General features: G+C 34.2%; 1 protein-coding gene across 8 annotated transcripts in view; it reads right to left on the minus strand.

Moving 5' to 3' along the window:
• Positions 1–23989, minus strand: part of ANKRD12 (ankyrin repeat domain 12) — a 120735-nt gene that overhangs the window by 21009 nt on the left and 75737 nt on the right. Inside the window, exon 2 of one of the 8 annotated variants that reach the window (XM_034642169.1) lies at positions 16528–16607. The exons of the other annotated variants lie outside the window; for them this stretch is intronic. Within the exon in view, the coding sequence (XP_034498060.1) occupies positions 16528–16591 (64 nt within the window). The 5' untranslated portion in view covers positions 16592–16607. The remainder of the gene's footprint in view (positions 1–16527; positions 16608–23989) is intronic. 8 annotated transcript variants of the gene reach the window in all.

The raw sequence follows: 23989 nt of genomic DNA on the forward strand, positions 1-23989 counted from the left end.
TTATCTGGTTAAAAAAAATAAAGACATGTATCCCCCAATTACATAATCAAGATTATACCAGACAAACTGAACCTATATGTAATTTGAAAAAAGCTATGATGTTCTTTAGTTTTCTTATCTATAATTTAGACTAGACACTAATATACACTTTAGTACAATGGGGGGGGAAATAATGGGCTCAATTTCTACACATTTTTAAGTACGTCAAAATTAATTTTAAGTACTTGAAAGCTTAATTGCATTCAAGTTGTATAAATGTAGCCAAAACATTGCCAAGTTCTATTTTATTATACATCTTTTTTAAAGATTTTATTTTTAAGTAATCTCTACATCCAATGTGGTGCTCAAACTCATAACCCCAAGAGTCACATGCTCCACTGACTGAGCCAGCCAGGTGTCCCTTATATCATTTATTTAAGGAAAAGATTTTTTCTTTTTCCTAGGTGGACATCTTTTTTTTAGCTGAAATGTATGTTGTATACATTGGGCCTCAATCTGAAAAGAAAACCTAAGCTTCTAACTAAAGGTAAAGAAGACGGAGGCCTCTGACCAAGGAGGAAACACCAAACTCAGTATAAAAATGATAAATTTGCTAAGTATTTATTAAAATTGTAAATTTAAGACATTAAGCTTCCTCTAAACTGATCTAGCCCCCAAATATTCTTCTCACATAAAAATGCGAGTTCCAGAAGCATTTTGGGGTATCTGTAAGCTACTGGGCGCTGTATAGGAGCTCTGGAGAGATCACAATCTTATTTTTGGAGAAGAGGAATATTCTGATGAGTGATATGGTTATACTGACACATGGTACAAAAAAAGAACATTTTTGGAATTATAACTGCTTGTATAGATGTTGCAAATGCTCCCCATTCCTAGACATCAATATTGCAATATATAGTATCAAACTACAGAACTTTATGTTGCAAAAAGGAACATCTATTTTGGAAGCAGTGTTTATTTTGGTCCCTGATTAAGTGACTACAAGAATATGTACTTATACAATAGATGTTATTTTCTATTGTTAATACTTTATTTATAATTTGCTCTTGAGAACTCATCTCTGTGTAGTTTTCAAGGATTTAATTCATTATGATTTATATATATTCTATTTATATCGTCTCTCATGAGACGATTACTTTTACTGGAAATTAGGAATGATTTTTTCCTTTGTAAACCCCCAAAACCTCAGTTCTACACTAAGAATCAGACTTCAATAAATATTTATTCTGTTCCACCAGGCACATAGCGTTAGGTGCCAGGGGGAGACAAGATGAAACGACAGTCCTGCCTCTTTAACAGTTACACAACCTGATTATAGCTATAAAGGCAATAGATACTAGGTTGAAAAGGGTGCACTTGGGAAGCAGTCTGCTTGGGAAAACTAGAGAAGGAAAGCAGGATTCTCAAAGAAGTGGCACTGAAGCTGAGGCATGAAAGATGTACGGGGATTTCAGGGCATGGAAATAACTACGACATAAACAAGCAGATCCAGTTACAGCACATATACCATTTTACATATGGCTTTTTTCCACTGAACAGATCATATTTTCTTCTGAAATTAAACCTTTTCATTACTCTTTTTAAAGGCTGCATATTACATTGAGTTAATCTGTAATCATTTAAACTGATCCTTTTACTGAGGGGACATTCAGGTTGTTCCCAATTATTTGGTATTATAGATATCTAATAACGTAGAAAAAAATTTTTTGTATATGTTACTTGAAAGTAGCAAAGTATCAATTTGTGTATGAAAAAAGAAACGAGAAATGCATCAAAAGAGTACCTGTGCTAAACTTTTGCTGGAGGAATTATGGGTGATTTTTATTTTCTTCTTCACACTTTTCTCTATTTTCCAAATTCCTAGCATAGCCAGATGTATTATTTTTATCATCAGAAAACCCTTTTTTTTTTTTTTTTAAAGGGCGCCTGGGTGGCTCAGTCAATTAAGTGTCCAACTCTCAATCTCAGCTCAGGTCTTGATCTCAGGGTGATGAGTTCAAGCCCTATGTTGGACTCCTTGCTGGGTGTGGAGCCTACTATATATAAAAAGTTCACTAATAGGTATAAAATACCATCACTATTTTTTTGATTATTGGTGCGGCTCACTTTGTCATGTGTTTGTATTTCCTCCTGTGTAATGTCACTTTATAATTTCTTCAGCCTATTTTCTCCTGTTTTTTTGGGGGGGGTCTACGCATATTATTACTTAAATTATACCACACATACAATCTCATGTATGTTTTGCTTATATCATAGTGCTTACCTTGAATATATACATTCAAGATTAAATGCATATTCTTTAAGGGAATTACACATATATGTGCACACTGAGAAATGTAAGGTTTGTCATTTATGTTTCTGATTCATCAACTGAAGGTAATTAAACAATGCTCTCCAATCCAGATATACTTTTTTTCCTATGGTTCTTTTTCAAAGACATTTTTATTTATTTATTTTTAAAGATTATTTATTTATTTATTTGACAGAGAGACAGCCAGTGAGAGAGGGAACACAGGCAGGGGGAGTGGGAGAGGAAGAAGCAGGCTCCCAGCAGAGGAGCCTGATGTGGGGCTCAATCCCAGAATGCCGGGATCATGCCCTGAGCCGAAGGCAGACGCTTAATGATTGAGCCACCCAGGCGCCCCACAAAGACATTTTTAAAAGGGGAAAAAATGCAAGTTTTAGAGTGAAAAAATTAGCTTGACACTAATTAATGTCCATGATGAGAGTGTGGCATTATTCCAGTGAAGGACTGTAACCTGGCTCTGGTCACTGAGCTGCACGTTCCCACTGGGCTCACTCCACTGCAGGGTGGTTCTCAGCAGCCATTATTGGTGGCAATAATCCGGTGCTGCTCTCATGAAGCTGGGGAGTTTGATCTTAGCAAAGGTACTACACCTCCATGACATCATTTCACTTGCGGACCAGGCTGAAATCTCTTTTTCCCTAAGCGACCCTAAACCTTCTGATTTACTTTAACAGGAACACAGGGCTGGTCTTGCAATTATAGTGTGGTAGTAATTTAAAAAAAAAGGGATTGTTTTGCCTTTCTTAGGAGATGGTCCTTACAGTGAGAAAATCACCTAGACTCTCCAAATCCTCAAATTCTTGTAGTCAAATGGCATGGCTATCATTATACTGTTATTTTCCATTTTGTTCCAATCTTTTAGTCTTCTATTATCTAGTTAATCAGTCAATTTGAATTTGTATTTTAAACATATATCAAATTATTTCTGACAAAAAGTTCCCTTAAAAAATGTTAATGTCTGGGGTGCCTGGGTGGTTCAGCTAATTATGTGTCTGACTCTTGATTTTGGCTCAGGTGATGATGTCAGGGTTGTGAAAGCCAGGCCTGCATTGGGCTCTGTGCTGAGCATGAAGCCTGCTTAAGATTTTCTCCCTCCCTCTCTCTGCCCCTCCCCCAATGTACACACTTGCTCTCTATTTGAGAGGCAACACAAGGGGGGGGAGGGGCAGTGGGAGAGGGAGAAACAGACTCCCTGATGAGCAGGGAGCAGGAGGACATGGGGCTCAATCCCAGGACCCTGGGATCATGACTTTCGCGCTCTCTCAATTAAAAAAAATAAATAAATAAAAATTAATGTTTAGCATCTCAAACAATTTTACTTGGGAAACTAGGAAGGAAGATGAGAAATACATAAGCAATCACTCAAGCATTAAACTTTTCGTTAAAGCATTTTTCTTCTTCATAAAAAATTGCTAAATAATAAAAGTTTAACTGGTTAAAAACACTTAAATAATTTGAAATTTGCTCTTGTACTCCTCAAGGCACTTTTAGATATTTGCAACAAACACTAGTAACACTTACAGAATAGTTCAATGTTATTTGAGGTCACTATTATTCTTAGGCTTGACTTTCTTCCCTACTGAGGCTACCATACATTTCCATCTTTTCTTGTATGGTATCCAAAAAGGGGCAGCAAACAGAGCACATGTGACCAATGCAGAGAGATGATATAATATATAAAATAAGTCCCTCTTTCAAAATCTCTCCAAAACCACCAGTGTGCACTTGACAAACCAATTACATCTCACAAGCCTAATAGTTCAGTAGAGGCTGGGCTTTTAAAATGGTTTGAATTATAATAGCTTTTAGGAAACACAGAATTATTCTAATGTCACATATTCTGGGAGTGGATGAGGATGATTATACAAAACTAAATACACCATGACTCTAAAACTTGAACTCAGAATGAAGTCCAGGTCTCTACTTTTCCTCAGAGCTTCAGATGCCTAACACGGATGTTCTTAGACTCCTTCCAACCATCCTAACTCAAAATTGAGGACATTCAACTCCTTACTTTCTCTTCCGAAGCTTTTTCTTCTCGCTGCTTAAAGTCACTATTTCCACTTCTGTAGCATACCAATCAACCTACTTTGTCCAACTGAACATTTCTGAGCCATTTTTAACATTCTCAATTCCTCGATTTCCAAAATTAACTGTTCAAAGTTTCAATCTCTTGACTAACTCTTAAATCCATGTTCTATTCCCACTACCACTGCTCAGGTTCTCATCATTTCTTGCCTAGATCAGTTACCACCTTAACCACAATGTGGCCAGCATTACAGAATATATTATGTCTTCTCATCTGAGGGTTCCCTACTCTAGGATAAAATAAAAACTCCAAAGACGATGGTATGAGACTTTTGAAAATCTAAAATACTATTCTTCTACTACCATTTATTCATAACATCAATTATTATTCCTATTTAAGAGACATGTAAACAAAGTCTGAGCCAGGTTAAGTAGCTTGTCCAAGGTTACCTCACCCTTAGGAAATGTAGCCCAGAATGCTTCTGTCCAACTTCACAGTATTTTCTACACTGTCTCCCACCTCTCATTTCTTCTTGCTATTCGCATTAGCCATACCAGTATACTACTCACTCTTGCCCAAGTTTACATGTGTATTTATGTGGATTCTGATCAGTTGCTCTTTAGTATTTCCCAACTACTTAACTAGAAGATATTCTAGATTAGATGTTAGGGGTAGGAGCACTTCAAGAATTTATATATAGAAAGAGCTTGGGGTAGTCACCTGTTATGGGGAAGGTGTGGGAAGGGGACTTGTCTTGAGGCTATGTTTGCATTGGTATTCATGGAGAGTATGTTTATTTGGAATGGTTTGGAAGGAGCTATATTTAACTTCTCATTTATCCTTTGGGAACATCACTTCCAAAAGCTGTGCATTTTTTTTTTAATGTTATTCTTATCACCTGGGATATGGGAGGTTAAAGATTGTCTGTTTCCCAAAAAAGGCAAAGGGCAAAGGGAAGGCTGTCTGGTCCACTATATCCTCAATGCATTCCACCTATTCTAGATAAGTGCTTAAATACACACACACACACACACACACACACACACACACACACACACACACGATTCAGCTTCCTATAAACCTATAATACTTTATTTTTAACAGCACCTGCCTAAATCTATAGCATCCAGAAAATGAAAAACTTGTATTTTGTATTTGTGGGATGGAGCATGGTAGGGATGGTAGTGTGCTTACTGGAAAAAAAAAAAAAAAAAGGCCTGTTTATGGAATTTGAGACTCCATTGTGGGAAGGTAACCTTCAGTGAGGTAGCTGTAATTTTCTCCTTATTTTCCACATTATTCAACAGATTTTTAAACATAAGTCCATGACTTACACTTGGGGACTTTCATTATAACATATAGTAGGTGCTTAGTAAATATAGAATATGCAAATAGGGTGTTTTAGAACCACAGTAAGAAATCAAGTGGGGGTACATATGGTAGAACAGGAGGACCGTAGAAAGGGATATAAACATGAAATACAAATTTATCCACTCTACAAATCTGTATAGTATCCAGGTGGCAAATGATGTTGCCACTGATACTATCTGGGTAATTCATTGCCCTTTAAACTCAGCAATTTGAAGAGATGGCAAACATTTCATCCACACGCCATTAGTTCCATATCAGCTGTCATGGGGAACACAGCTCTGCTATTTGATTTCCTTTAAGCCACCTTGAATTTTCATATAGCTTGCACTTTCACACATTATGCACTAACATGCCTATTTTCCTATATTGACCTCATGATCTTATGTATCAGCTGGTGAACATTTTTAGCTAGCCAGAAATTTATTTTTAAGCAATGGTACCATTTTTATATAGTGTTTATACAGTTATTTGAATACATATGTATTTTGTTTGTATTTATCAGAAAAACTGCTGATACTATAACAGCACAATTAAGATAGAAAATGAACTGATGTAATAAAAGTAGCAAATCTTTAGCCTCCATCAGAAGCTCAATGAAGACTGTTCAATTGCAAAGAACAGGATAATTAGAGAACCCATATGAAATAATAGATGTATGTACAGTGTGTTGATATTCTGAAAAGTAGTCATGAAAATAAGGTTTTAAAATTATGGGCAAAATCAGCGTGTAAAAAAAAATATATATTTATTTATTGGACAGAGAGAGAGAGAGAGCACAAGCAGGGGGAGTGGCAAGCAGAGGGACAGGAGAAGCAGGCTCCCTGCAGAGCAGGGGGAGCTCGATGTGGGACTCAATCCCAGGACCCCTCGATCATGACCTGTGCCGAAGGCAGTCGCTTAACCAAGTGAGCCATCCAGGTGCCCGCCATGTAAAATATTTTAATAATTTATACAAAGAGTTTATGCCAATACTGCCAGAAATTAGTTTCAAAAGAAGCCCAATGTTCACCTCAGTCTTGACAAAAACTAAGAAAATTGATCAGAACCATTAAAACAATCTGCTCAACCTCCAGCAAAATTTCTTTGTAATAACCGCAAGCAGCTTTTCCTTCTCAATGTTAAAGCCAGTTTACCATTAAACTCATTGTAGGTAAATTAAGAAAATTTGAAATTCAGGCAAGATAATACTTGGAAAAATAATTTTCCTTAAATGAAATCATGGGAGATGCAATGAGCAAAATCCAGACTTTGGGAAAATTTACCAGCAAATGATCAGTGTATTTCAACCAAAAATTGCAAGAACATAGAATGCAAGGGAGATAGCTATAGATTTAAAAGATACTTGGGACATATAACCCAATTTGCAACATATGGACTTTATTTGGATTCCGACTTTGAAAAAGTTAAACAAAAACCTTTTGATTTTATGAGGCAATCAGAACTTGGAACAGTAACTGGATATTTAACAGTAATAACATTTAGTTAGTTTAGGTATGATGATGGTATTGTGGTTATGTTTAAAGTAAAAAAAGTTCCTTCTTTATAAATAACCACTGAAACATTTTCCAGTGAAATGACTTCAAAATGATGGGGTATGAAAGAATGGAGAGAGGCAAAACAAATTAGCCTAAAGTAATTAGTAAAATTGGGTCATAAATACATATGGGTTCATAATACTGTTCTTTCTATTTCTGAATATATTTGAAAAATTTGATAGTAAAGGTAAAATCATTAATTTGTTTACAATTACACTGTAATCTATTTAAAAATATTTTGAAAAATGATTATGTTATACAATATACAAAATAAAATTAAAAACCCTAAACATATATACTATACTTAGGGTTTTTTTTTTTTTTTAAGATTTTATTTGAGAGAGCGAGCATGTGACCGTGAGAGAGAGACAGAGATCATGAGAGGGGGATGGGAGAGTAGAGGGAGAAGCAGACTCCCTGCTGAGCAAGGAGCCTGATGTGGGACTCTATCGCTCATGACCTGAGTCGAAGGCAGATGCTTAACCTACTGAGCCAACCAGGTGCCCAGAGGTTTTTTATTTTTTTTAATAATTTTCTTTATTTTTTTGAGTACAGAATCAGGTAACATGTAAGCACATTTTCAGGAATGCTATATATATGAAAATATAAACTTTCATTAAGGATTTTAAATTAATGAATGGTAGACTCTATGGCAAAAACAAAAATGCCAGCTATTTTATTTCAGAAGAGAAAGGTGCAACATTCAAACATAACGAACATGAGTCTGATCATGGCACACTTCGAGACAGTTATTGTTAAGTCAAATAAATATACACTAAACTCATATTGTGGTTTTATGCTGATATCAGGATCATCAGACTTGGAAATTTTCATACCCAGCGATAATCAGCATGGTACAATGGAAAAGTACACAGGTTCTGTCATTAGCCCTAGGTTTGAATCTTTCCCACTTAACAGTCAGTAATCTAATATTAGGGATTAACTCACAGGGCTATTGTATTAGATGAATTTACACAATGTGCCTAGTATATCCTGGTACATACCATACATTTGATAAATATTAACTCATTGCTTAGATAAAAAGAGAAAAATATATCATTAAATTAAAAGCACTTAAAATGTACATTAACACGCCAAATTCAATAAAGCACACGTTAACTTAAAAAGCCAAAACCGAATCCCATAACTTTTCGTATTTGTATCAGAAAATTGAAGACAAAAAGATTCAAGCTGACTCCAGGCACTTATTTCACTTACTACAGGGTTACAATGGAGGTAGGTGGTCCTTCAGAATGAGGGCAACCACCAGTCTTTCAAGTAAAACATGGACGTATGTAGATAAAGACTTTTCCTGGGGTCAGGAGAAGGGGCACGTGGAGGCAGTGAGGGGAAAGAAGAAATAGAGTGAACCAAGAAACAATTTTCTTATATTAGTGTCTGGTGGAATTTATATTTTTTTTTTTTTTTTAAAGATTTTATTTATTTATTTGACAGAGATAGAGACAGCCAGCGAGAGAGGGAACACAAGCAGGGGGAGTGGGAGAGGAAGAAGCAGGCTCATAGCAGAGGAGCCTGATGTGGGGCTCGATCCCATAACGCCAGGATCACGCCCTGAGCCGAAGGCAGACGCTTAACCGCTGTGCCACCCAGGCGCCCCTGGAATTTATATTTTTAAGCATAAAAGTACTAGCCATAAAAAGGCAACTACTTAGGTAAAAGATTTTTTAGTACTCCTCAAAGAAGGGAGGGGAAATGGGAACGGGAATAGAGAATGGGAGACACAATTATTTAATTGTTTCATTTGCTAATTGAAATGTAATGCCATTATAGAATGATTTGAAACAAGTGTTTCTTCTACAACTTAATAAGTAGATGAGAACTTTTTGTTGAAAATAATCCATGGGGAAGGTTTAAAATACTATATTTATGCAAATCTATAAATTACCTCATTCATTTTTGTACCCACCTTATATGTCTGGGATACCACTACATTACACTATGTAATAATGTTAATAATAAATTTGTCCATGACCATACAGTTAGTACATGTCAGAGCTAGGTCTTCAAACCCATTTTCTCTGACTCTAAAACTGGTATTCATAACCGACATGCTGTTATTTCTGAGTACATAAAAACTCTAAATGTAGTCAAGATGAACTATACAAGCACCCAGTAAAACCATGCCATAATCCATAAGCATTCATACGAAGAACTTCTACTTCTATGTTTATTTCATGATTGAGTATATCAAGAAAATAACTGCCACGAAAACCTAAGCTCTACAATACAGCATTATATTAAATGAGATTTACTGTTAATCTAACATGTAAAATATTTGAATTAAGTAACAAATAATGGTGTTAAACATACCCACCTGAGGGTAAAGTTGAATTTCAAATATGAACTCGCTATCTCTCTATTCTTTGTGTGATTTTGAGATATTCACATCTTAGATATACAAGACCTTGATTTATATACTCCATAAAAACATGAAGTAAGAGATTAAAAACACCTCACTCATGACTATTAATACAATTCATAAAGGAAAAAAAGTCAGAAATGGTGAAGACAGGTGAAGGTAGTTAAAGGGTACAAATTTCCAGTTATGAGTAAGTTGGAGGATATAATGCACAGCATGATGACTATAGTTAACAACACTGTATTGTATATTTGAAAGTTGTTAAAAGTAGACTTTAAGAGTTTTCACCACACACACAAAATTGTAGCTACGTGAGGCCCTGGATGTGTTCTCTAACCTTACTGTGGTAGTTCTGTAGTATACACATATATCAAATCATTACACTGTACACTTATGCAATGTTATAGCTCTATTACATCTCAATAAAGCTGCTAGAAATAAAAGAAATAAAGGAAAAACAGCCATGCTGTGACTACCTTAACTGACTACAAACCTGTGAACTGATTAGATTGTAGTAAATACAAACAACATTTTTAATTTAAAGATTACAAAGCTACAGTATGATATAAGTATGGTTCTTGACATATCATTTTAAATAACTGGACATGTCTAAACGTGCTAACCTTATTTCAGATTTTCACTATTTTTAAAACTAATATTTATAAAGTGTACTCTCTGCCAGCTGATATTCTACATGTACTCATGTATTAATTCATTTAACCTTTGTTTACCACACCTCCATGAGGTTTGTACCGTAATCTCTATTTTAGATGTGGAACTTAGTACATACAGGTTAACTAACTTGCCCACAATTAGAGATCCAGGGATCAAATCTAGATAGTATGGAATACTAAAATCTGAGCTTTTATTATTGAACAGCTATTTCAAAGAGTAGGAAAAAATGCTTTATGACTTGATTTCCATTACCAAAATATCTACAATGTTGAAAGCTGTATATATATATACGTGTGTGTGTAATGTACTCAAACAGAACTAAGTATTCTTTTAACACAAGGAATATTACTTAAAAAAAAGAAAAAGCAAACTTTACATTTGGAATGATGTTTGCTTATATGTTATTTTTATTCAGAGATGGGCTAGTGCATAAAAAGTCCTAAGCTATACTTCTTTGGTAATCTTTATTTATTATGAAGATTGTTTTCATTTCATTTATTTTCAAGAAGCATTTACTCTTCTGTAATTATAAAACAGTTCATGATAGAAAACCGAGAAATAGAGAGATGGGTAAAGAAAAAATCTACCCATAAAATAATCCCACCACCCAAGAGAATCATTCTTCGTAACTTAAAGTACATTTGATTTTACTTGAATTTAACTAGCTTAGAAATAATAAAGGGAACAGAATTTCTGAACTTCAGAGCTGTTCTCTTGACTCTTCTAAATTACCTGACCAATAGACAGCTTTTGCTGCCATTTCAGAAACCATGAATGTGCTCCATGAGCAGCCCAAAATCATGTCACATTTTAGCCTGCTTTATAATTAGGCCATGAATTGTTCGTATGTTTTATTTTCCCTGGGGTTTTCACTTTTTTTCTTGTTCACCAGCTCAGACAATATGCCTTCATATCAATAATACCAGACACAGTTAACTCTCAGAATCTAATTTATACAATATGCGTATTGTTATCTACTACTTTCTTGGTAACATTCCTTATAAAGCTGACATTTTGTTCAAAAATATGCCAATTGCTCATTGCTGTCACTCTGGAATTTTTCACCAAAATCCTGAGTTAGTCTTTTTATCTTCCTTTTTAGACTTGTATTTTGTGTCACTGAAGAGTAATAGTAATATATGTGAATAATTTTTTCAGAAAACGAATAGAAAGCATGTCCAAGGAGGTTTTTCTTTAGCCTTTACACTTGAGTGATAGTTGGGTGGGAATGGAATTCTAGGTTCAAAATAATATTTTACAGAATGTGTAACTGTAGCTCTACCTGTCTTCTAAAACATTTAAGAATGAGAAATCTGATGCCAATCTCTTTCCTTTGTAGGGTAACATGTTTCCCTGTGATTCTGGGAGCTTATAGGATTAAAAAAAATCTTTATCCTTGAAGTTGCGATGTATCTAGGTGTAGGTTTTTTTTCCCCCCCTTTCTTCCTTTCTTTCTATTCTTTCACATTCCCCTTTGATCCACAAACATAAATCTTTCCTTAAAGGACATTTTCTTCAATTAAAAAATTTATTTTCTTCTTAGCATTTGCTCTTTTTGTAAGATGAATACTGTATTATCCTGGGCATGAGTTTTGTTTGTTTTAAATAATTTTTCTCATATTTCCAATGTCTTTTTAAAAATGTTTTATACATTGCTCTTCTCTTTGATCTCAAGACCTTCAGCAATGCCCAGCCTGTTCTTTAGTCCTGTATAGAATATCTATTTTCAGTAATGATAAATATTTTGAATTCCAAGGACTTTCCAGGTTTACTTTTTCACAGCAGCCTTTTGTTGTTATGGTTAGTTGACTGTCTGCCCTCTAAAGATCTCCAAGAACACAAAGAATTTATCCTTCTGCTTTCTGTATTATTTATATTTTCCAAGATCAATTGTTCTGTTTGTTCATCTTGGCCCTTCTTATCTTTCATTCACTTGACTTTCCTTAAATCTCCGTATTTCCTTTTGTATTGGTAAAGGGAAAAACTCCTTTCTTCAGCAGTTTTGTGGTGAATCTCTACAAGCGGCCTCTCCTCCTCCGAGAAGACTTTGCAATGATCTGTGGCTCTCTCTAATCTCAGTCCTCTGCTGAGACTGTTTCCTGAAAAAACTGATTCTAAGTTTCAGAAATTCTCTGGGGCATCATTGGAGGAGTACTTCACAACAGTTGCAGGCCTCTCACATGTATTTTGGGTTGTTCCTTTGCTCTGTATTAAATAGTTTACTAACCACAGCTAATATATTTAAGGACTAATTATATAAGTTATTTATATTATAGAGCCAAAGAAGTAACAATAAAAAAAAATACACCTGCATTTTAGGAAACAAATCATTACAGCTTTCATATCCCCAAACTGATTGAGAAATATACTTTAGAGACCGGGAAATAAAACATCAGGTAATTTTATATAGTCTCTTGTAAATCTCGACTTCTAAGCCACAATATTCCTAAGTTTAGGTATTTTAAAGATTTTATTTTTAAGTCATCTCTACACCCAACGTGGGGCCTGAACTTACAATCCCGAGATCAAGAGTTGCATGCTCTGACTGAGCCAGCTGGGCGCCCCAAAGTTTAGGTATTTTAATTCTGCTTTATAGAAGAGCAGTCATACATCTATTTGGAAATAAGTATGCCATATGAGGACATAGTTTCCCTGTATTTCTATAGTAATAGATGTAGGTAAGAGAATTATAGTCAAGAGTTTAGGGGCGAGCTGGGGAAGGAAGAGAATATAATCAACAGTTGAAAATACTAAGTCTAAAAGCAAAATCTACATAGGAAATAAAATCAAGTACCACAACACTCTGTATACTCCCTCACTTAATTATAATTAGTTATACATTGCCTTTCTACTAAAATGTCAGTAACATAGAAACTAATTCTATAAAGTATAAATTAATCAAGATTTTTCTCCTAAAAATAAGACTAGTATCACTACAAAAATTTTGATGTCACTAAAGGAAACTGACAAAATCACCCAGTCTCAGCTAATTCCATAACATATATATATATATATATATTACACTATCATACTATGTATGTGTGTGTATGTATATATATATACATATATATATATATATATATATAGCTAGATAGATAGACAGATGTATGTACATTACATGGAGGTCCTTTTAACCATGACTAGATAAAACATTTTTCTGCAGACAGGATGGATGATACAGCTAAGGCTGAACTCATTCAAATGTATGTGTATATAATAACTATTTTTAAAAGTCAAAGATCTTTAAGGGTTCTGCCCAAATGTACCCTTTACAGAGCTTTAGTCTTAAATATTCAGCAATATCTCAACTACCATAATTATGTGACAGACTCACTTTAAGTTGCTAGACACTGGTGGGGATTCAGTTTGTAATGAAAACCATCAAGATAACATACTATTAACAAAAAAAACCTATTAGTCTGGTATTTATGATAAATAATTTTACTTACATATTTTGGGCAAATACACTTGAAATATCTTGACTACTATATGTACGTGAACTTCTAAGAGGGATATTTAGCAGAATATTATTTAACATAAAATTTAAAGACTTATGAAGTATTCATTTGCAGACATCCAAAAAACACCTCAGCTGCAATCACAATCCTCCACTTATTTTTCTGATATATGATCAAGGAAAAAATACAGAACTGTGTAATTTTTACAGACACTGCTAAAAAATGAGTATCTACAGTAAATGGTAATTTAGTTAATTTTGTTTCCTTTTTCTCCACTTAACAAACTTTGACATATATATTTTAAAAAAACACTCCATGTAGAATTAAAAATTCTTAAGCTTTGAACTAGGTTGCTATAATTAATCCACATAAGACATATGATAAAATCTATATTAATTTGGAAGTACTGATTTTCAAATAAGTGTAGAGTTTTTTTTTTTTGTTTGTTTAGGATTCAGGAAGAAACAGCTGGTGATATTTAGAAAAAAGTTTGAAAAATTAAAATTCAGAACTCTGTGTGTAAAGTGTACCATGTATGTCACAAAGCAGAGGAGAAAAAGCAGAGCATGCGAAAACACTATGCAAAACACTATGGAATTTCTTCTAGTTGGTCATTAAAGAATATCTCATTGCCTATCATGCTGTATGCTCAGCCCTCTGTACATAATGGTTATCTAAGTGTCTTTCATTTCTTCTAAGCACTGGTACTACAGGGATATGTGAAAAATAAAGGGTGCTAAACACCCAACACTGTGCTTGCTGCCACTCAACAATTTCAGAAACAGATTCAATCAAAGAGGTTGCTAACAGTCCTAATCAAATTAAATAAGACTCTTGGGTTATAAATGGATTATAATTTTCCACACTTGACCTAACCCACTTCCTAACATTTATACTGGAAGGGATTTAAAAATGCCATTTGGAAAGCAAGAAGATAAAATATTCTTTACATCTTAAACAGAAGAATCCTTAATTTTAGATAGACTAACATGCAAACTCCTTTACCCTTTAAAATGCTCTATCAAGTCTAAATTCCTAATGATCAAGTATGTTGATATATATTTTAACTCTAAAAACATCTTATGTATTTTCTTCCTGTAGATATCTTCATACGTCTAAGGTCACAAAGTTTGCTTTAAAACTTCCTAAGGTGATGCTTCTTCCTATGGTTAAGCTGTTAACATCGCATAATCCATTTAATAAAATTTCTGGTATATTTTTACTTAAATAATTGGGTTTTTTGATCTCTTGATTTATTAACTGTTATAATTCCATGTATGCATGTATCAACCAGTCATATATTCATAGCTTCTGAAATATAAAACTGAGGAAGTGAGTTTCACAAATTATGACAATATATTTAGAACAGTTAACAATTTACTATTTTAATATTAAGAATATAAGGCTTCAAAATACTGGTCATTTTGTGTATTTTATGACACAGAAATGTACTCAGTAAACACCAGTGGGTAACAATATATCACTGTCTTTTTAAAAGTTTCTTAATCTGTTTTTACAGCAGATGCTAAAATGTAGCTCATCTATTTACTATAACGGAGCACCTCCTTGCCTAAGTGGAAATATCCAAGTGAGCAAAGTTTATAGCAGCTGCTTAATTAACAAGGCCAGATTTCTGGTGGTCAACATAAAAGAAAAAGGTGAATAACTTTTTTGACAATGACTGGCATTTTCAATTTTGTTCACTGGCCACTTCGTTTAAGTACTAAAGTCAATGTCTGCAAATTTGCAACAGAATCTCTACTTTGGCAATTAATGAATGTCAGAAAGTACTTGGGGGGGGTCACTGTGTGACACAGAGTTACCCACTTCTCCATCACCATAATTATGTTTCATGAGCATGATATGGCTCTCTGAATATGACTGAGTCCTCAGCAGGGTAGCAAGAAGCAAATATTTGTAGCCAACACCATTTTTAGACAGAATTTCTGTGCAGGAAGATAATGTGGAATAAGACTAGAAAAAGGGCAGAAGCTGGCGGGGTGGGAGGCAGGGAGGAAAGTCTAAAGAATTATGCAAATTTAAAAGTGCCACACATTTGTATACAAATAAGCTGTACTAACCAGGGCATGTATTCCTGCAACAATATCATAAATGTTTGATATGGATGACAAAGGACAGCTACTCAGTGTCATCCTTGAACTGAGGCCAGTCTGCAAATTGTTTATTACTAATCTGTGAAGAAATAAGGAGCCTGCACCAAAAATGGAAATCAATTACGTCACTAGCACGTTGTTTAGTTCAGCTGATATTTACTCACAGCCTTTTTTCCTTTTTGATAAAGGAAGGAATGCATTGATTTACATTCTTGCACAAGTTCCTTATCTTGAGGACCAGTAAAAGTTTGTGGAACAGCTACCTTGACTTGAGCAGCACTGTCATAAAGCACAATGCCTAATGGAATAAAACATACTTAAAATGTTACATACTTAACACCTTTATTTCCTCCAAATTTATTAATTTCTAAAATTCAATGTCTTGGTTATATTCTCTAACTTGGCAGCACTTAAAGTGTATCTGTCACATGGATGATGTGATATACCAGATGGGTAATGATGCTATCGGGCCTTATACATACAAACATCTACGGGCAGTTAAATTAATTCTCGATTAAATAGTAATACATTCTAAATTTAGATTGGATGAAGTTTGAAAAAGTTAAGTCTAACAAGGACCTCATGTAAATTAAGCAATAAATTGGGTATTTTCATCAGTCTTTTTCAGCAACTCCAAAATCTTTGTATGATACTTACTGATGATTTTTGCATCATTTCTTGAGGGACTTTGATCAAGCAATAATTCAGGCACATTCATCATGTGGAAAATAAATATTCTGAAAAATCAATACATAGTTGATGAACACATGAAACAGTCCAAATCACTGAAAATCAAAAAAGGTTCTAGAAGATGTGTTTCACACTAATTGAACATTTAAGTTCAAATAAGATACCTTCCCTTTTCCATGGGAAAAATTTGTTGTAGCACCTCTTTCTAATGGAAAGTTTTATAATAAAACCTTCTTTTTTTCTGAGGAGACTAGAATTATAGAGTTTGTAGCCAAAATCGGAAAATTAACATATCATATAAAAATTTTCTAATTTTCAAATCTTATTTTCTTACTTTCTTATGAAAGCCAATATAATTTCAGCTACTATGGTCTTGATTTCATATAGCACAAAGATATTCAAATGACTTGCAGCTTAAAACTGGTAGATGGATTTACAAATATTTTAGAAGTAGAAACTGACAGGGGTAGGTGGATGATTATGTTAATATCTCTATTTTCTTAATCAGCTGTATCTCTAGTACTTAAATAATGCCTAACACATAATGAGTGCTCCAAAATAGTTGCTGAATAACTGAACTGAAGGAAAAGGAGGAAGAAGAGCTTAGGATGACTAACAAATGACATATGTATAGCTGAATGATGCTATCATCAATTGAGACAGGAAAAACAAGAAAAGGAGTGTAAATGGAAGAAAAAGAAGTTCTACTCAGTGCTACTGACTTCTGTGGAATTCAAACGGTAATATCCAGAGGGCAGCTAAATATACAAGTTTGAGGCTTAAGACAAAGATAGAGCAATATCTGGAAGGCCTCACCACACTGATGATAATTAAAATTGTGAGTGTGGATGAAATTTATCTGTGAGAATATGTGTCGTGAGAGTATGTGTCATGAGAAAAGAGTCCAGAAAGTAAAATCTTTGGAAAAACCAACACAGGGGTGTATGGGAATGAGGAAGAAATGAAGATGAGATTCTATAAGGAAACCGAGAAGAAACAGTTCAGGAAACTAGATGAAAGCCAGGAGAGAATTACATCCCAAAAACCAACACAGGAGAATTTTAGAAAGAATGTGGTCAGCACTGTCAAAATGTACAGAAAGACTGAAAAGACAGCTAAGGGATCTGGCAGTTAGAAGATCATGTGTGATGTTAGCAAACAGATTCAACAGAGCATATTTAGCTAGGTATGTATCCTTTCAGATTCTGCTCCACGCTTATAAGATTTTACACAAATCACGTACATATACAAGCATACACAGAGGTTTTAAAAACATTATTCATTTTACAAAAAAGAGATATTAAGATTATTTATCTTGATTTTTCTAACTCAAAAATATCTTATGAAAATATCTCCAAGTAAGAGCAGTAAGAAATGCTATTTTACATGGTTGTATAATAAATAGTCCATTGTGTGGTTAGCTACCTCAATTTATGCAACCAATCCCTTATATCACTATATATTTTTTCTTTTGTCACTCAAAACAGTGCTGTAAATAAACATGAGATACTTCCAGAAGTGTCATTGCTAGATCAAGGAGCATATGTATTTTAAAAAACATTTTTATCATGGTAAATTTTGAACTTACACAAAAGTAGACAATGTTATACTGAACCACCATATCAGGTACCCATCACTCAGCTCCAACAGCCATCAATGCTTGGCCAATCCATACCTCTATTCATCCTATCCCTATATCATTTTGAAGCACATCCCATTCAATCTATCACTTCATCCAGAAATTATTCAGGACATATCTCTAAAAGATAAGGGCTCTTGTATTTTGTTAGCTGTTGTCAGACTGTTTTTCAAAAAAACTGTGACAATTCATATACCTCCCTTTTTATCCCTTCTCCTATTAGGTAACTTTTATAAGTTGTTGGTTTATTTTTCCAGTATTTTTTCTTTTAAAATATAAGAAAATACACATATTGATGCATCTTCTAAATGCTTAAATGTCTGCTATTATCTTTCTTTTACCCTGTCATGTGGAATAATACCTTGGTCATGTACAGAATTGTTATGGTGCAGTTCTTTTCTCTCAAGATTCTACCTTTCACTGTTACAAGTTAAAAGTCCAATGCCAATGTGATAACTTGTTACATCCAGAACAAAGGAAACTGACCAATATATGTCTGGGGTATGTGTGTGCATTTTCATTAAACCATCCAGAACTCACTGACCTTTATCATTGATGGACTGAGGCTATCTTCAGCTCAGGAAAATTTTCTTCTATTTGTTTAATTGTGGACTATCCTTCACCGGTTTCTTTTTTCCCTTTTAAATTCCCATAAATATTTCTCACATGTTAGATCTGTTAGGTCTCCTAGATCTATTCCCTAAGTCTATTATCTTTTTTCAGCATTCTTTCGTTTTGTATTTTTGCTGTGCTGTGAGCATATATTTTACTTGATTTTTCCAGTCTCATAATTTAAGTCCTAACAATGACCACTCTTCAGTGGAGTTCTTCTTACCTAACTGTGATTTTTATTAGCTGAATCTGCATTTCCTTCGGTGTTCACTTTTATCATTCAAGTTATCTGTTTCCTCTAGTAGCTTTATTTATTCTGTTGGTTCAGAATGATCCTTCTCTTGAATTTGTAGGTCTCTCGGAAGTGTTGCCTTTCTTTGTTAGCAACTGGAACCCTATGTTGGAGTGGTCAAAGCAGCGGCTTTCCTCTGAGTAGTGGAAGGTAAAGTGGCCTTCACCCTTGGGACTGCCAGTTAGCAGCTGAAGTACCAGGAGGAAGGCTCTCTGGTGTTTAATTATAGGTCTTTTCAAACTCTTCTAGTCTCAGTAATGGATGAACTCAGCCTACGGGTTCAGCTACTCCCTGGATTTGTGGAGGTTGAAGAAGAGTCCTGGCATAATCCCTAAGGGCCAATAACCCCTCCCCACCAAGTCAACAAATATTTATTGAGCAGCATTTATGTGCCACTTAAGGAGTTTGTATCTACTGGATGGTGAAGAGATGAAAATAGAAACTAAAAGGAATGTTGCCACCCTTACAATTTTGCCTATAGTTTTAGTTTCATTCATTAACATTACCACTACACCAAATACTGCTATCAACCCTTTAACCAACATTATATTTTTCTCTCCTTATTTACAACCCCCTACTGCCCATCTCCTCTTCCTATAATCAGTCCCACTTTTGGATAGGTGATAGTTAAGTAACAGCACTGATCATTTCCTAAGTGAAATAAAGGAACTATCACTATTGCTGGTCCCTCTCAAAACTACTACCTATCATCTTACATATCATCTTAAGAATTTCTTATTATTTAAGAAACCTAATATCCTGGATCTTCTATGTGCCATTTATTGTGACTGAGTTTTGCACAAAATTCCCCCAGAAAAGTATAAATCACCTGGTAAATACATTTAATTTTTTAGTCTTTACTCCTTTTAAACATTTTAATTTTTTCCTATGGGTTATACTTTTTCATTTTCCTGCAATCTATCTCTTGAAGAACTGGAGCTGTTTGGGTTTCCCACAGTCTAGATTTGGCTGGACGCAGCTCAGCACATCTCTCTAACCTTCGTATTTCCTGCAAGTTGCAGCTGGACCCTGAGAACTGGTATTCTTTCATTGGGGGCATGCAATATTTTCTTTTTTAAAAGTTTAATGTTAGCAACTACTGATCCTCAATGCTTAGATATATTAAGTAATTGGGGGTTGCAAAATAGTTAATTTTTTTTCCCTCATTCTTTTGGCTGGATTAATCTTAAAAGAAAATACTTCTCCTCATCTATAATGAGGTCATCCAATGATAAAGTTCATATAGGAAAGGCAAAATAAATCATTTTTTTCCAGTTCTGCCTCATTTTTAAGATAACAAATTAGTTCTCCGACGATGAGTTAATTAAAAAATTTACCACTATAGAATCATTCACTTAAACATAAATGATGATGGGTTTTAAATATTTGTAATTAATACCCTTATTGAAACTCAAACTATCCCATCTCTCGCCAGTGTGAACTGCTCCAAGTTGTCTCCTAAGGTTTTTTGACAAGTCTTTGACAGTTTCCTTTGAATCTGTAATGACAAGATGTTTCAAGCTTATCATATATTTCCTGTCCCAGACATAGAATCATCCATTTTTTTCCCAAGAAGTCCTGGTTTTCTTTTAGTAGAAAATTAGGAATGATTATTGGTTACTGTCTTAATGTCATTACTTTTATATCTTTTCAATGGACAAAGCAAGGAAATTTTATGTATTAATATATATTCTAAATTTCATTTGGAATTAATTTCAAACTCACAAAAAGCTAGAAAGAATAAAATACTAAATATTACATATCCTTTACCCAGATTTGCCTATTATTGTTATACTCTCTTGTTTTGTAATTTGCATTCTCTCTATACATGTATATATACATTTTTTCCTTTGAACTGCATGAAGGAAAATTATATACATCATGGCTCTTTATCCCTATACAGTGAATATTTCCTAAGAAATAAGTATTTCCTAAGACATAAGGATATTCTTTGTCACCACAGTTTGGTGTCAACTTCATAAATTTACATTGATACAACACATTTAATCTACTGTCCATTTTCCTTGTTAAATGTCCTCTATAGTCACTTGCCCCCTCCAGTATAGGATACAGCCAAGGAACAGGTACTGCCTTTAATTATTATCTCTTTACATAGTCTGGAACATTTCTATTGCTTTATGACACTGACATTTCTTAATCTTTCATGGCACTGGCTTTTAAAAAGGAAAAAAACAGAACATTCTTCATGGTTATGCATTCACAGCCAGAATGTTACAAAAGTAATGTTATATCCTTCTCACACTATCACATCTGAAGGCACATGATCTGCATCCGTCCCTCCTTTGATGATGTTAATTTTAATCACACAGTTCAGGTGGTACTAAATTTCTCTTCCCCATTATCACTGTTTCCCCACACTCTCCTCTCTTGTAAATGTGAAAAAGACATGTAAATATCCTGCTCTTCATCAAAAAAATCCCCTCTAGATTATCAGCCATTAGTGATTCTTGCCTAATCATTTTTACCATAAAAGGTGTGAATGAGCAGGTAGCGGTGGGAACTGACTACGAGAAGGCTTAAGGAACTTTCTGAAGTGACGGAGATAGTATCTTGATAAGATTGGATTATACAGGTCTACACATTTCTCAAAACTCAGAGAATGTTTTATTAAAGAAAAGAATTATTAATTTCACAAGTGTAAATAACAATTTACAAATTATTAAATAATAATACACAAACATTGAACTCTAGTTAATGAAATGCATGCTGAAGTATTTAGAAATGTTTGCAACTTATTTTGAAAGGGATCAAAAAAATAAGATGGATTGTGCGTAGATGGATAGGTATGTGATAATGTAATAAAGGAAATATAGTAAAAAGTTAATAACTAAAAAATGTAGTTGGTGGGTACAGGGTGTTCACTGTATAATTCTTTGAGCTTTGCTGTATGTTTGAACATTTTCATAATAAAATACTGGGATTCTAACTTCTGCACAACAAAGGAAATCATAAAATGAAAAGGCAACCTAGTGAATGGTAGAAAATATCTGGAAATTATAGCTCACAAAAATACCTAAAACATACAGAGAACTCATACAACTCAAAAGCAAACAATCCAATTAAAAAATCGGCAGAGGATATAGACATTTTTCCAAATAAGACATACCTATGGCCAACAGTATATAAAAAGATGCTCAATATCACTAATTATCAGGGAAATGCAAACCACAATGAGATACCCCTTACACCTGTGAGAATGGCTATTATCAAAAAGACAAGAAATAAAAAGTGTTAGCAAAGATGTGGAAAAGATGTAGAGAAAATAGAACCTTCGTGTACCGTTGGTGGGAATGTAAATTAGTGCGACCACTATGGAAAACAGTATGGAAGTTCCTCAAAAAATTAAAAATGGAATTACCATAAGATCCAGTAATTCCACTTCTGGGTATTTATCTGAAGAACAAAAAAACACTAACTCAAAAAGATACATGCACCCCCATGTTCACTACAGCATTATTTACAATAGCCAAGATATGGAAGCAACCTAAGTATCCATCTATGGATGAATGGCAAAAGATATTCATATGAATAAAATGTTACTCAGCCATAAAAAAGAATGAAATCTTGCCATTTGCAGTAACATGGATGGACCTTGAGGTCATTATGCTAGTGAGATAAGTCAGATAGAGAAAGACAAATACCGTTATGCTCTCACTTATATGTGGAATCTAAAAACAAAACAAAACAAAAAACCAAGCTCATTGATACAGAGAACGGATTATTGGTTGCCAGAAGCAGGCGCGAGGCAAAATGGGTCAAAAGGTACAAACTTTCAGTAATAAAATAAGTTAAGTCATGGGAATGTAATATATAACATGGTGACTACAGTTAATAATACTGTACTGCATAGTTGAAAGTTGCTAGGACAGTCGGTCTTAATATTCCTTATCAGAAGGAAAAATAAAAGAAAAAATACTGTAACTATGTAGGATGACGAATGTTAACTAGCCTTATTGTAGTGATCATTTTGCAATGTATACAAAGATCAAATCAAGTGGTACACCTGAAACTAATACAATGTTATGTGTCAACTATATTTCAAAAAAAAAAAAAAAAAAAAAAAGTAAGGGGTAGATCTTTCGGCCTCAAAACTATTATAGGTGTTGTTTCATTGCCTTCTGGCAATGGCTGAGATTAAATGAATATTGTTTGATTTTTATTCCCTCGTGTATAATAAGTAGTATTACCTAATTTCTTGTAGAAAGTCTTTTAAAATTTTGTGAGAATATGGCTAGTTATGATTTTTCTTTTTTTCTTTAAGTAGGATCCACACCCAGTGTGGAGCCCAGTGTGGAGCCCGAACTCACAACCCTGAGATCAAGACCCGAGCCAAGATCAAGAATCAAATGCTCAACTGACTGAGCCATCCAGGCACCCAGCCAATTATGATTCTGAATCAATTCTTTTTCGGTGATTTTTGCCTGAAAACATGAACCCTTCCAATCTGCACACAAAAGACTTTCCTCAATGCAGGAAATTTTGTTACATTTTTAATTGTTTATGTTTAAAAGAAAATGGGAGCATGCCAAAAGTTTTCTCAAATATTCTTTCAGATCTCTCCTTTTTAAAACTGTGTTTGTAAAACTGTGCCCTATGTTGCAACAAGGACCACAGTTCAACCACCTAAATCAAAGAAGTAAAAATGCAAAGATGACTCATTAATGCCAGGAAAAACAGGAAGGGTTTGGTTAGTAGCTCTCTAATTTATAAAAGAATGAAAGAAGTCAGAGTAGCACTGCTGATAGCTGTTAATGGGGAAAGGTTCTGCAGTAGACTTGAATGTGATAGCAGTGGGTGTCATGAAAACACGGCAAAGACATTATATTTTCATTTACACAGGGGACATGTACCAAATACCTAGGTTA

The sequence above is a fragment of the Ailuropoda melanoleuca genome, chromosome 14 (genome assembly GCF_002007445.2).
Source record: "Ailuropoda melanoleuca isolate Jingjing chromosome 14, ASM200744v2, whole genome shotgun sequence".
Lineage (NCBI taxonomy): Eukaryota > Metazoa > Chordata > Mammalia > Carnivora > Ursidae > Ailuropoda > Ailuropoda melanoleuca.